Source organism: Mixophyes fleayi, chromosome 2 (assembly GCF_038048845.1).
Source record: "Mixophyes fleayi isolate aMixFle1 chromosome 2, aMixFle1.hap1, whole genome shotgun sequence".
Taxonomy (NCBI): Eukaryota; Metazoa; Chordata; class Amphibia; order Anura; family Limnodynastidae; genus Mixophyes; species Mixophyes fleayi.
Genome location: NC_134403.1, coordinates 112,826,262 through 112,840,767, shown reverse-complemented (window position 1 = coordinate 112,840,767; position 14,506 = coordinate 112,826,262). Strand labels below are relative to the sequence as shown.

The 14,506-nt window shown below is 40.9% G+C and overlaps 1 protein-coding gene and 1 long non-coding RNA gene across 3 annotated transcripts in view; one reads left to right on the top strand and one right to left on the bottom strand.

Moving 5' to 3' along the window:
- Nucleotides 1–1,486: 1,486 nt before the first annotated feature.
- On the bottom strand, nucleotides 1,487–9,035 carry LOC142141393 (uncharacterized). The gene is made up of 4 exons (XR_012688660.1): nucleotides 8,734–9,035; nucleotides 5,333–5,467; nucleotides 4,906–5,043; nucleotides 1,487–4,405 (listed from the first exon to the last, which is right to left on the bottom strand). It is a non-coding gene; the product is annotated as an uncharacterized LOC142141393 (long non-coding RNA).
- TBC1D4 (TBC1 domain family member 4) overlaps nucleotides 8,964–14,506 on the top strand; it is a 136,618-nt gene continuing 131,075 nt past the window's right edge. The window contains exon 1 of one of the 2 annotated variants that reach the window (XM_075199820.1): nucleotides 8,964–10,215. In XM_075199820.1, the coding sequence (XP_075055921.1) occupies nucleotides 9,769–10,215 (447 nt within the window). In that variant the 5' untranslated portion in view covers nucleotides 8,964–9,768. The remainder of the gene's footprint in view (nucleotides 10,216–14,506) is intronic. The other variant, XM_075199821.1, reaches the window with a different exon arrangement.

The following is a 14,506-nucleotide window of genomic DNA, read 5'->3' as shown; positions in this document are numbered from 1 at the left end:
GGGCAGCAAACAGTCACAGTACTGGCGGGGGTAAGTTCTCTGGCTCTTTAGTAGTCCCTGACATGGGCCCAACTCAGTTCTGCCTTTCTGGGGTGGATAGATGTTCGTTACAAAATTATCCTGGGGTGGAATAAGCCGGTAAATATACTGTAGATAGATAAATAGTAAAAGTATTTAATTGTTGCCTCAAAACAAAGGTGAAAGCGGGGTGAAATTACAAACCTTTAAATTTAGTTTTTCTTATTGAATCAACTAATATTTTAGTTTAGTCTGTTCATCCCTTTTCAATAAATGGCATTTTCTGTTTTGTTATTTGTATTTAATATGCTGAAATACCTCCTTGACTATGTGGTACTTCAGGAAGAATTAGGTACAAAATTGGCTTTACGATGTATAAAACTCATTTATTTTTGTGAGTCACCAGTTGAAACTGTTTCTTTACCATTTTATATAATCATATCCTAAGGTTGAGATGCATTCAAATTAGGTCGGTTTCTTACATCTTGCTTACCTTTTAAGTTTAAAATGAAATGAGGCATCCTGGTGATAGATCATGTCTACTTGTAAAGCCTTTGAATATTTAACTATTTATTGGTGTGTGACAACTGTTCCCTGGGTACCTGATAAATTTGAGATTCACAGACAAAAACAAACCTCAGCAACTCATTCTGAAATATAAATAGATTTCCAGCAGATGCGACATTGTGAAGTTGTTTTATAAAGTTTTTTCTTTTACAAAGTTGTTTGATTTTTTTCATGGTTAGGATCCTAATAGGTCATATTGTTACTGTTGTATTTGTACATGAGATAAACAATACATAATTGTATCTTCTTATCTACAGGCGATAATAAACAAGAAGTGCTTTATCTGCAAATAAGTAGTAATTTTCTCTTACCCCATACTAATAAACACCAGCATTTGGAATGGCCAAACACATTTTTTTTTTACCAAAATATTTTTTATTTTGGATTTAGACAATGAAAATATGACCAAATTCAGTGAATGAGCTACAGTCCAGTTATAATTTTGGATATTAAAATCAGATACATTTATAATGATTGGAGAGTTAATCCATGTGCTGTGATGTTTTGATTCTGTCTAGATACTGAAGAGATGTTTTTTTGTGTTTATATATAGAACCAGTGGTCAAAGTGGAAATTTAGAATTGGTGGCATGGAAATTTAGAAGTGGCAGTATATAAAATGTTAGTGAATGGAATTTAATAGTTTTACAATGGAGGCAGTAAGAGAAGTAGCGGTATGGCATGCCACCATATAGAACAGTATGATATAATTGTATAAAATATTTATATGAGACCGTGCATAACATTTTAAATAAAATATAACAATAACTGCTCACCTGAGCTTTGCAAATCAGTGATCATCCATGGAATTGGGTTCTAGGGGTCTAATTATGATCAATTGAATTAAAGTCACGTTTATTATAATTTCTTAGCAATAATAAGAAATGATTTAATGATGCTATTTATTAAAATTCACGCAAAGACCTTTAAAATGTCGGCAAAGAAGAGCAAAATTTAGTCCAGCTGAGCTGTTTTCCATTCTGCAGTCCCTACAGCTGATGCAGGGCCAAGAAGGCATCATGGCTGCTGAAGGAAATCTCTACTCTATGCAACTATATGCACTTTAACAAAAACCTTAGTCCCTGGAAAGCTGGGATTGCCTATCGTCCGAAATGGACGACTATTTGTGATACATAACCCTGAACAAGGCCTCAGCCTACTGGATCAATGGACTCACAACACTGCTGAAGCTAACGCATCAAATGATCATCAGGACCCAATGTCTAAATGGAATAAAGTAAACACATTGTTGCCTATCTCCCCTTAATATACAAGACAGGATTTTCAATCAAGTTTGCATTGGACTGTCCTTTCAGTACATTGTTAAGTGGACTACGTTGCTTTCAAACAACTCATATTTTCTTCTTATACTGAAGCCTGGTTGTGAGTTAACAATTTGTTATTATGTGTGCATTATTATGTTTCCATGAGGGTTGTTTGTTGGTCCTTCTTGTAGATGTCAGTTGAACATAGGCCAACGAAGATATCAATATACCTTCATATTTCTATCTCTGTTCCTGCAATTACCAACTGCCTGGAGCCTGAAATTGGCATGGTGACTGTGGCTGCCAGCCACTCAGGGCCTGGGACAAATGCTGTACCTGCAACTGGTAGGTGCCCAGGGCCAGGAACTAGCACAGTTCCGGTAATTACCAACTGTCCAGAGTTGTAATTGCTGTACCTGCAATTACCAAGTACTTGGAGCCTGAAACTAGCATGGTACCTATATTTACCAACTGCCCAGAGCCAGTATAAAAGCTTGCTTGCTATTAACAACTGCCTGGAGCCAGAAACTGATACACTGCCTGTAGTCACCAAGTGCACAGAGCCAGGAACTAGAACTGTGCCTGCAATAGCACTGATCCAAAACATCATTCCATTGCTTCGTAAATAAAGGCTAATTTAAAATATATGTTTGTTGCTTAAAAAGAAGCAACTCCCTTGGTATAATACCAATATAATTCTCTAACGACACCTTATACCACCAAAATTTCAATTCTGGTTCTAATTTTTTAGCAGCATCTTTTAAAAACCTGTTCAATATAAAACACACCATTTTCATGTGTGTATGTATTATCAACAGTAAAATTAAGCATTTAACTTGGCGCGTCCTCAAATCCCCAAATTCCCAAGATATATATCTTCCATAGTTCACTGTTCACATTTATGGCTGTCAGGACATTTGCACAATTGTTCAAAAAAGAAGTCCTGGGTAAATCACTGCCACACAGGTGAGCAGTATGTTAACGGATAGCTGTCAAAACAGCAAGCACTTTTTTTTTAACAGTATTTAAAAATAGGACAATATCCTTACAACTGTAACTGTAAGTCTGCTACACACAGTAAATAGCAAGGATAGGCATTGGAAATGCATCTTACTACTCAGAATACCCCTTTGGTGGTTGTATTTCTTATGTAAAATTTCCAGTAAATATATGTCCAAGAGATGTCAGCTTGTTCAGACGTGATGAGCAGGAACCTTCACATTACATGTGATGCTCAGGCTTCCAATTTTCATCTCATGACCACTTCTGGCAAAAGAACCCTGATCAACTGTGTGAGTCATGTGACCAGTGGGTGGAGCAAGCTGTCTTAGAAATCAGTTACAGTGCGTACCAGTGAATCAGTATCTCACTGGGGCACTCTATTAGAATATTGCTAAAATGACCTTGTCCTAAGACAACTCAGTGTATAATGCAACCGAGTACTGCCCTGCAGGGTAAACTGGGCCTTTTAGTCATACTAAGATCATTTTTTTAAAAAAGTATTTTTAGTGGGGGGTTTTTATTACAAAGACAAGACATACATTTGGATGCCTAACTAACTAAACATAAACAATCTAACTATATCCTAAGCTGTGTGAACATATTGTAGCGGATGATTATACACAATGTAAATATTCCAGATCAAGTCTGAGACTGACATCCTAGTGAACATACATAAAAGCAAAAGTGTAATATCATAACAAGCACCAGAATAATGACCCAGCAGAGTGTCTGCAAAATGACATGGCAGCGCTGCGCAGGGCTGGAGGATGTCTCGTAACAAAAAGGAGAAACATTGGTAGAGGCAACACATAGGACTCCAACTCACACCCCAAAATCAGCATCGTCTTTGTGGGCATGAATGACAAAATGAGACTTGCACCATGGATGCCAAATGTTACATTTGTGCAGAGTCTCCCCATTCTTGTACATAAACCTTTCATGCTTCCAGACATCATTTACCAGGGCAATCCAGGCAAGAACACTGGAAGGTTCTAGCTCCATCCATTCCTGTGCTATGATCACCTTGGCAGATGAGGTTACATTAAATACATACTTACATAATGGCTTACTAAGGTGCTCTTCCAGCATAAGACCAAAAAGACAGGCCCGTGAAGACAAAGGAGGGGCAACCTCTAGGATGCAGGAGATATAACGCCATACCGATCTCCAAAGGGCGTGCACAGCAGTACACCAGCAAAGCATATGCCAAAAGGTGTAAGGTGGGGCATTACATTTAGGACAGTGGGAATATGAGTCAGGGAGCAAAGCATCCTTACCTATCTTTAGAATAAGAACAATGAGGGCCTCTGACATAGAGGGAGGAAAAGACCCATGTTCTAACAGTTTGGATTAGGTCTCCAGGAGCTTGGGGACAAAAAATTGTCTATATTTTTTATACAGCTCTATGGGGATACCATCTATACGCAGGGCTTTTTTGTTGGGGAATGATGAGATGGCTGCATCTATCTCCTCCTCCATGATGCCGGAGTCCAGCATTTCAACAGAGTCCAGGGACAGGCAGGGCAGTCTAATTGTATCCAGGTAGTCTGCAAGCTGGGAAGAAGTACGGGTTAACTGTGTTGCATACAAACGTTTATATTAATCAAAAAACAATCTAGCAATGTTATCTCCCATATATTGTTTAGTATTATTGGCATCAAGAATAGCCGGAATTGTCCTAGTGGACAGCTCCTACCTGGCCAAACAGGCCAAGTAGCTACCCCCATGTCAACATGGAAATATTGATTATGTCTGGAAAAGAGGAGTTTTTGTTCACTAAATGGTTGGACCATTCGGATTGAGCATGCATCCACCTCATTCTATTCTATCTATCAGCCACGGAGAGGAAGGTAAGGTATAGGGCTTCCAGTTCTCTGCAGTTTTGCTCCAACTCTCCCTCCTTTTGCCTATCTTTTTTTAATCCCTGCCACCTGTTCAATAAAGGTGACCCTTAGATAGGCCTTAACAGAGTCCCGTAACACCACTGGAGTAACACCCAAGGAATTATCACTGAACTATTCCTCCCCAGAGACAAGCCAGACTGGTGTTCTTACCAAAGCCTCGTCAGCCAGTGGGGATGAAGTTTCCAGAATTGCACACCATGATCTGACAGAAGATCAACATCAGTCATGATCGGAGAATGGTCTGAGATGCCCCTGGGGAGATCGCTCACTGAAAACTTAAACGTTTCCCTAAGAAAAACATAACGACCAGGTCAATCTGTACGTGGTCAAGAACAAAGTTAATCTGCTTCCTTACTAGGATGGACACATCCCGAGAATACGCAGAGTGAGTAGCATGGTAAGTCCAACCCACTCATGATTTTTTTAAGGGAAAGAAACTCACTACCCATAAGGTGAGTCTCCAGTAGGCAGAATACATCAGGATTATATTTGGGTATCTGGGTGAGCACTAGTTCTGACATTCAGGCCCCTAACATTCCAGGTGAGCAGACGGATCCCTCCGAACAGGTCTACTCACAGTTGCATCAGCCATCGGGGATCAGCGCTACAGTAGGAAGAGAGGATGAGAGGTCGCACCAGATAGCGGAGTCTGGAGACCACGAGCCGTAGTGAGCATCGCACAGCCCAGACATCAGTAAAACATGGTACAAGTCTAAGGGATACATAAAGTTCAGTTCAGCACTGCAATAAATAATAAAATATAACATAACATCAGTTCTTTCTTACCCCATAAATCCACTAAAAACTCTCCCTGCATATCTTTCCTAACTAAGGAACAATATATACCCAAAAACATCAAAGAACCTTTCTCAACCAGTAACCCCTAAATCCTACCGAAAAGAGGGAGAAAACAACAAAAGGGGGGTGGGGGGACTGGATAAAACTTTCTCCTCTTGCACAGGCTCCCCCATCTCATGTAACCCCACACTGTAGATACAATAAGCACTGGAGTTCAGGGCTCTCAAAGCTCGGCTGCAGGCTGCTTCTCAAGCCATTCCCCGCCTCCTGCGTGGTGGTAAAGAAGTGAAATCTGCCGACAGACGAGATCCGCAACCCGGCCAAGAACAACATGGTGTACGGAAGTTGCAATTCTCACAGTTTCTTCTTTATCTGGGTGAACTGTACTCTGTTCTTCTGGACCTCTATTGTGAAGTCAGGGAACACCAGGACAGTATGAGGCTCAAAGCGAAAAGGACCTTGTTGGTGTATCATGTGATAAAACGCATCACATCTTTGAAATGCAAAAGTTTGGCAATAAAAGTACGTGCAGGCGCACCTTGCTGTGGGAGCTGGGGGGTAAACTATGGGCCCTTTCCATTGCCAATTGCAGAGAGAAAGCCTCCCAGCTGAATTCTTTGATAAGCCAGTCCTCTAGGAACACTTCAGGGGCCTTCTGCCCACTCCGATAGTCTTACAAAACGGAGAGTATTCCGCCGAAGCCTGTCCTTCAGGTCAGTCATTCTCTCTTTGCATTGTGATGCCAAACCAGCAATATTACCACAGAGAGGGGCTTTAAGATCTTCCAACGTAGATATTCTATGTTACGCCTCTCCCTCATCTTCTGGAAATCATGACAGATTAAGGAGAGGCCGTCCTGCCCCTCACCGATCTTATCCATGACTCTCTTTTCAGAAGACGTAATGGCCTGCAGTACTTGTTGGAGGGGGGGCAGGTCTCCCTGGGGTTAGGGGGGGCATTATCTCCATGGGCCCCAGTGCACCGCAACTGCTGCACTAATGGTAGTTCCACCAACGTTTGGTACACTTAGTTAATGATAGGCATGTGCTTGATTTAGACTATGATTTAGTAAAGCTTGGCCCATCTCCAGCCACTTCATTTAAACACTATGAGGAAATCACTATAACACAGTCCAGAACTTGGTTCTCTCCCCTGCTACGTTCAAGGAAAGAACGTTGACTGAGTGGTCAAAGAGGGCAGTGGTTGTTTAAAAATGTCCCATTTGGTGGTCCATACAACAAATTCACATTTTAGACTGTTATCTCGCTGGTTTGTAGGGATTGCTCCTCTCCACAACCCAGGGCCGACGATACCATTAGGCGAAGCTAAGTGGTCGTCTAGGGCGTCAATGGTTAGAGGATATATAAAACACTAAATGGGTAGCATGTCCCTCATTCACAGTTTTTATTATAGTCGTGGTGCCTCCACACCTAGCTCTGATCACTCATATTAAAGAGCAGCAGCCTGCAGATTGTTACCTGTGAAGCTGCCAGCTGCTCTTCCACAATGTCAGTGATATGCTGGGAGAGTGGAGTGCCACCATGTGGTGCGAGTTAGGCCAAATATCTTGCATTGGCTGAATTAGCTATTTCATTCAAGCGTTTTCTATTAGATCGAACAGATTATGTGTTCTACATTTCAGGTAATTACAAAGCTTTGGGATAAAAAAAAACAACGAATGCTGAAATACATTTTGCCATTAGCAATTCAGTGGGAGGATTAGTTAGCAAAATACAGATCATTTAAACTGAAAACACACAAATCACATTTGTAAACACAAAGGGAGTACCTGTGTAGCTTCTGTAGTAAGGGGACAGATGATAAACCAGACAACTGCTACCTGGGCACTTATCCAGCTTTATTTGTTTATCGAGATTGCTTCTGGAAGCACTACCTGAGGGTCCTTTAGTGAAGGAGCAGTGTCTCAACAACCAGCTAACGCCCTGTTCATTTTCAAAATTCTCCAGCTGCAGCTACCAGGAGAATAAGCCTACGGTGGATTTACTAGGTGAGGGAGGAGGGATAGTTTCACTTGGCGTTAACCAGAGCTCAGTGGTGGATCCAAGGGGGAGAGATCACCCCCGTACCAGGTGTGGGCTGCCTTCAGCCGCACACTATATTCTTGTCCCTGTCGGCTGATAGGCAGACAGAGATCCTTCCTGGTCTCTGCCTACAGGCACAAGAATATATTGTGCGACTGACAGAGAAAAGGGGGCAAGGCGTAAATTGCCCCCACCCAGGGCCGTAACTAGGGCTGTGCGGCCGCCCAGGGCGTAACGCTGAAGGGGGGGCGCAATTTAGGAATATTTTAGGTTAATTTGGTTAAAATTGAGGGATAGGGGGGCGGCATGTCTTTCTCGCCCAGGGCGCTAGAAGTTACGGCTCTGCCCCCACCCCCAAAAGAAAAAAGGTAGATCCATCCCTGATAGATCTGCACTACTACCTATGTTATCATCATCAACATTTATTTATATAACACCAACATATTCCGTAGCACTTTACATTTTTACTAAGGTACCCTTCACCCAGCTGCAGCCACGGAAGTTGCTACATACAGTCATTTCCCAGGGCTCTATAACACTGCACCAATTTCATTCACTGGGGCATATTTAATTAGGTCCCGAGATCGCGGTAATGTGCCAGAACGGGGCGCAAAGGTAATCCGCAGCACCGCAACAATGCTGATTTTGTGCAAAGGAAAATCTGCGTTATTGCGGTACCGTATTACCTAACTGAAATCGCCCCACAAACTTTATATGATGGGTGTGCCTTGTGATTGGTCCCTCCCCTCTCCCACAGGTTTCCTTTTGGGCTGCAAGGGGAATGGAGGAGCCCTGTTAAAAACACTTTTACCTGAATCAGCCCCTGGAAATGGGCACTTTATTAAAATCTTTTAGTAGATGGTAGTGCATCTCTCTTTGATTACTGAAATGTTAGGCGGTATACCACCAATGTGTTAATATGGATTGTAGTATTTGCACTAGTAACTACTGCTATTTATGTAATTACACAAGTTAAGAAAACCTGTCATTTTAGGGAGGTCTATCATTTTGCTTGAATTGTGTTGTCCTCAAAATGTATATCCTTTGCTTGTATTAATTCTAGGATATATATTTGGATTGTATTAGAAAAAACATAAGGCAACAAAGGACTTACCAGTCAGTCTATAATAAAACTTACTGGTGACATGAGGTATACAGAAACATTTCCCCCATCTAATATGGTTTACATAACACAGGACGCCTTGTTAGCCTTTCCTCGTGGTGCACAGACAGCACTTCACTCCTCCTGCAGCCAGCGGGCACCCCACACCTCTTATACTGACACCCTGTAAGGCGAGAACTGAAATATAATTAGCAGACAGTGAGATTCGCGGCGATCACAGCACAGATACCTCAGAATCACGCCAGCATACAGACAGCAGGCAGGCACATGCCAGCTGCACTATTTTGGAAGTGAGGTTTCTAAGGTGCTGAAACTTCTTGGGGGTGTGTTCGAAAGCAGATTCCGTCCATGCTTGGAAGGAAGGGGTGGGGGTTGCTCTTGTCTTTCTGCAGTGAGAAAGATTTACTGGCTACTGCTGTTGTGTCACCAATCTGGGGGTTCCCTTTAGTGAAGGATTGACTTCTTATCTAGCATGCATTGCAAAAGACAGGAATTTCACTGAGGAAAACTGCAGCTTTATTGCAAGTACAGTCCTTTATCAAGTTGCTTCATTCAGTATGCTCGAATCTATTGGTGAGACAATAAAAAGCAGTGGGCAGGGAGCTGGGCTAATGCATGCAGGCAGGAGGTGGAGAGAAGCTGGTCTGCAGGATCTGTCATGACGATCGCTTGCTAGAGGGAGGAGAGAAGGAAACAGTACAGACAGGTCTGTATGGGAAACCAGATCCAGAAGGCACGTATCTATATGATCCTGCCATGTGCCTGTAAGAAGCTCAGCAACTCTTCTTAGCTGAAATGATTTGTACCTTCTTTAATGGTATTTGTGCCTTTTATCACATTTCAGCTGCACAGCTTATATCTGTGTAAACTGTCCATGTCTGGACTTGGAACTAGGGATCTCCCAGATATAAGACTGCAGTTTTGGTGATATGCTACAAGGAGGCTCCATTCAGCCCCATTGCATGAATTATTATATTGCATTTAAGTTTTACTCTTAGTATCTTCTTTTCAAGCTTATTGTCTCATCCTGTGTTGTCTTCTGGAGCAGTCATGGAGAGAAGAAGTTCAGCTGACCAATGTCACCCTCTTTTGGAGGAGCAACCACTCCCTGACAGGCCTGTCAAGGGAGAGAAAAGGTTCAACTTGTGGTATGTTGGATGGTCATCCCTAGACCGTAGGACAACTTTGCCTATGCTGCCATGGCTAGTGGCAGAGATCCGTAGACGAGCTGAAAAACAGGAGCCCCCCGGTTGTGTGGCACCTTGTCGAGAAGTTCAACTTCTATTGGTTGCCCCTCACCTTCGTTGTGTGCCTGCTTTGAATGGTGCTAGTGGCAACACAGCGGTCTTCATCTTTGAACACAAGACCCAGCATATTGCCCGCTTCATCCATAACAGCCAGGATCCCTCTTACTTTGCCTACTTGATTAAGACTCAACCTGACAACCCGGAGTCTGAGATGGCCTGTCATGTCTTCAAGGCAACTGACCCCATTCAGGTGAGAAGTCAAAGACTGTATGCTTTTATTAGGTGGGATCAAAAGTACTCATGATTTTCAGGCACGTGTTTGCAATCTTACAAAACTAAAATCACACACAATAAGAAGCTTTTTATAATGCATGCAGCAGACTTATGCAGGAAGTTCAGCAAACTGACCTTGAATGACCACCACAAATACACGTCTTTAGTCAAAATAAAGTTTGCCCTATGCCAAGGATGAATGATTCATTATAGTCAGGTTAGTTGGTGTGCATAGAACACTGAGAACTGATTATGTGCTTGTTGGTTTACTATAATGGTAGGCTTGTGACAGCTGCACTTTTTTTTGTTGTTGCCATAAAGAACTAGGAAGTTGGAAGCAGGTAGCTTGGTTATCAATCCATATGAACGTTTGTCATTGCAGATGTAGTCACATTTTGATATGTTACTGAATCACAATTCCTCATAAATGATGGTGATGCAATCCAGCAACAACTGGAAACAAACATTTTACATTTACTTTACTTTTGTTTTACAAGGGGTGGTTTCATGTGAGATATGTAAACTGGATGTTTGGAATTCCATAAACAAAAGTAGTATTCCAGCTCAAGCATATGGAGGAATACTACTCCATTGATCCTCTGCAACCTGCCACCTTTCCAACTCTGAGTATTTACAGTGTAGTTTATTATTCCGTGTTAATTTTTGATAAAAGGCAGGAGCAATGAAGCTTTAATTTGTTGTGACATTTTACACTCCACATTATTATAACTTTTATTTACACTCCATATTTAGATATTATACCATAATTGTGTTTGTAATGTCAGCAGCTATTTTGGCATCAGTATTTATCTGCTGTACGTATGATTTCAGAAGCTGGTGCTTAAACCAGCGTCAACCAGGGAGACTGACGGTGATACAACAATCTAGTACGTCATTTCTGACTTTTTGGCAGCTTCCCTAGTAACAAGGTTTTATGATGTGAATCTCAATGTTTAAATCACAGTGTGTGAAAATTGATTGTATTGCGGGTAAAATTTGATGCAGTATTTTATGACCGACATTTGTAAGAAAGTTGTAGTTAGCTGCAGTTAGAGTCACGGGTGTCCAGGTACAGCAAAGTCATTTCTTCCATATGCAAAGGGGATGTTATTGGAGTCTTGGTACGTGCACCTTTGCTGATCACTCTGTAGTCATCTCTGAGTTCCTTACAAAATGCAGGAGGAGAAGTGATAGTCCTCTTCTCATTGAGTGGCCATGGTGGACTTCCCATCAGATCGGAGCTGGATGAAATTTGTTGCATGTCCTTCACTTATCTGACATGTAGAGAAGATTAAAGACACTGGCCTGCAAAGGTCCCTTATAATTCTGCATACTGGGATCCGGACACATTCAGTTAAAGTCGGGTGGCCCAGAGAAGGGAAGGTTTTAATACTGTAAGCTCAAGTGCTGATATGTTTGACTTGACACTGGTAGATAGTGATACTGGCATCTTTCTGGACATAAGAGCTGTACTAGTATTTCCATTGGTTGTGCCCTGTAAATATGTTCTTTTCCACCTCTACATTTAGGTAATCCTGTCTTGCAAATTATTTTTTTCTAAATTGATTCAAAAGTAGTTTCACTCATTTTCTTAATGCAAGGAGCATACTCCATCCGCCCAAACTGCTCAGAAGTCTCCATATTGGCATTCAAATCCATTCTTGAAAAAAAGTTGCATTTTTCCAAAAGTAGATGTGGGATATTACAAAAGAGTAGGTGCCCTGCAGGCTTGCACTTTCATTTATAACAGTTACTGAGTTGGTACACAGTTATGGCAGCTGCCAATTCTAAAATGACTCTTCCAACAGAAGTCGACTGTCATTTCTAGACTCCCCATTCTCTGGCACGTAGTGATGATTGACTAGGCTGGCCAGCAGAGATCATTCATAATTATAAATACCTTGACACTGCTGAATTGAGCAAATGGTGGGGATACTAGTGTAGGAAGTACCCAGTGGGGGAGGGGCAGGTTGAAAAACTTTAATGGTGGAAAACACCTTGGAGTATATTTACTAGACTACGGGTTTGAAAAAGTGGAGATGTTACCTATAGCAACCAATCAGATTCTAGCTGTCGTTTTGTAGAATGTACTAAATAAATAACAGCTAGAATCTGATTGGTCGCTATAGGCAACATTTCCACTTTTTCAAACCTGCAGTTTAGTAAATATACCCCCGAGTTCTATATATTCTTGCAATATTTAAATACACATTATTAAATGGGTATATTAATATATTTGAATCACCAGATCATCTAATTTAATTTCAGTTTACAGCTCTATCATATCACCACATGGGGCATGTGGCTTTTAATTATTTATAGTATGGTATAGATATGGGATTTATAATCCTGAATGCTTGGATTTATGGCTTTCGGGATGAGTGTTTTTCTCCCATAATTTGGAGCACTATGCATAAAATATACGAAACTATATTTACAGCTGAACAATGTGTTTCCCTAACACTGGCTCTGGCAGTTCCCTCTTTATTTGATTACCAAAAGCAGAAATATGGGGAATGCAAGAAATGGAAACACTGTATACAACCTTCCCAACCCCAAGTGCCATTCCCTTAAAAATTGTTTTATGGGGAGATTCAGTTTGGTGCGAGGTACGTGTAGAAGTCTGTGAGGAGGACATCTCGCACCAGTGTTATGGCTGGAATCTCCACTCACTTTTCCTCGCACCTCTACGAGGTGCTTCCTACCGTAATTGTTGCCAATTGAATTTACGCCTGTCGCCAGGATTTTATTCATTGAACTGGAGTCTGAATTCCTCAAAAAATCATAGTCCCTGCACATGAGCACTTAAACAATCAGGAGATCCTGCACACAGCCAGTTTAAGAGCAAATGCAAAAGGCTCCAACATCAAAATGTAACAGGCCTAAAACATAACTAATATATGCTTGTTTTTCTGCCACAGGGCAACAGAAACATCATCAACAGTTTCCAAATCATATCAATACATATTCGGGTACATGATTTTTAACGAAAAAATGTTGACATTCTGTTTAAAGCAGATGTTATTCTTTGATAAATGGTCTATGGCAGTTTCTGCTTATAGTGTTTCCAAGGAATATATCCTATTTAATATTCTTGAAGTAAAAGTACAGCATTTAATGTTTTCTAAAATGCTTTGGCAAAATGGACAAGTGAGAGAAAGTGCTTGAGGATGGGGTATTAATCCCCCTTATTTTGCAGTCTTGCTTAAAGTAGTGTGATGACCTTGTTGTACAGTTGACTGAATCCTGATGCTAAGTTTCCCTACAGGCTGAAGTTTGCACTTCATATCTAGGCCATGGGATCCCTGTAGCGTCTTTTGAGCCACACGTTCATGTTTTGCTGTTCCAAGAGAGCTGTCACTTGCTCTTATTAAAGTGTTCTACAATACAAATAGTAATCCTTATTGAGAGTTGTTTAAATACCTCAATATAGTCATCCAAAAGTAGCAAATTAAACATGACATCAATACAGGATATAAGACAAACTATAATCTTAAGAGACTTGTTGTTAGCATGTTCACTTAGGGTTAAATCCCCTCTAAGTGATATTTGCCCCATGGAGATTTGTTGGCAATTGTGTGTTAATTTCAGTGAACAAGGGAGATTACAGTATTTGTTACAGCTATGTGTAGGGGTCATGTTGCATTTAGTTGTATTTTTATGCTTTCGTTGTGTGAGGTTTGATGAGAGTTATGTGAAATCAAATTTGCTGAGTACTTGCAGGCTTTGCATACTTTTTTTATATCATTTTTTTAATCTCATTTTCACCCATTTGCTTCATGATGATTTTAACATGTTTTAAAAATATAAGGATTATGTTTATTGTATTTTTTATTTTATGTTTATGTTATGTATCACCTTTGAGCCATTGCACTGTAATTTAATACTGTAAATGTCTGCTGCAGGTCTCTGAAGTATTTAAATGCAGATTCATATGCACAGCCGTTACTTTATTTCGTAAAAGCTACATTTATACCAGATAACAGTAACATAGGACATGTTGCAATACTTGTGACCATTGTACTATTGAAGGTGCAGTCCAACAGACCTTATTTCTTTTCTTTTAACAGTATGTTTTGTTCCTTTTTAACATGAAGCCAGTAATTATTTCTCCACTGCAAACAATTGTCTTCATCTGGAAGAATTTGGTATCTACTTTTTTACCAAGAGAGTTTAACCTGATCTCTCATTCTGAGCTAGTCATTCCCCAAGCTCCTCAAGTGGTCACTTGATAGCAGAGGAACAGGAGGCAGGGGCTTTATGATACC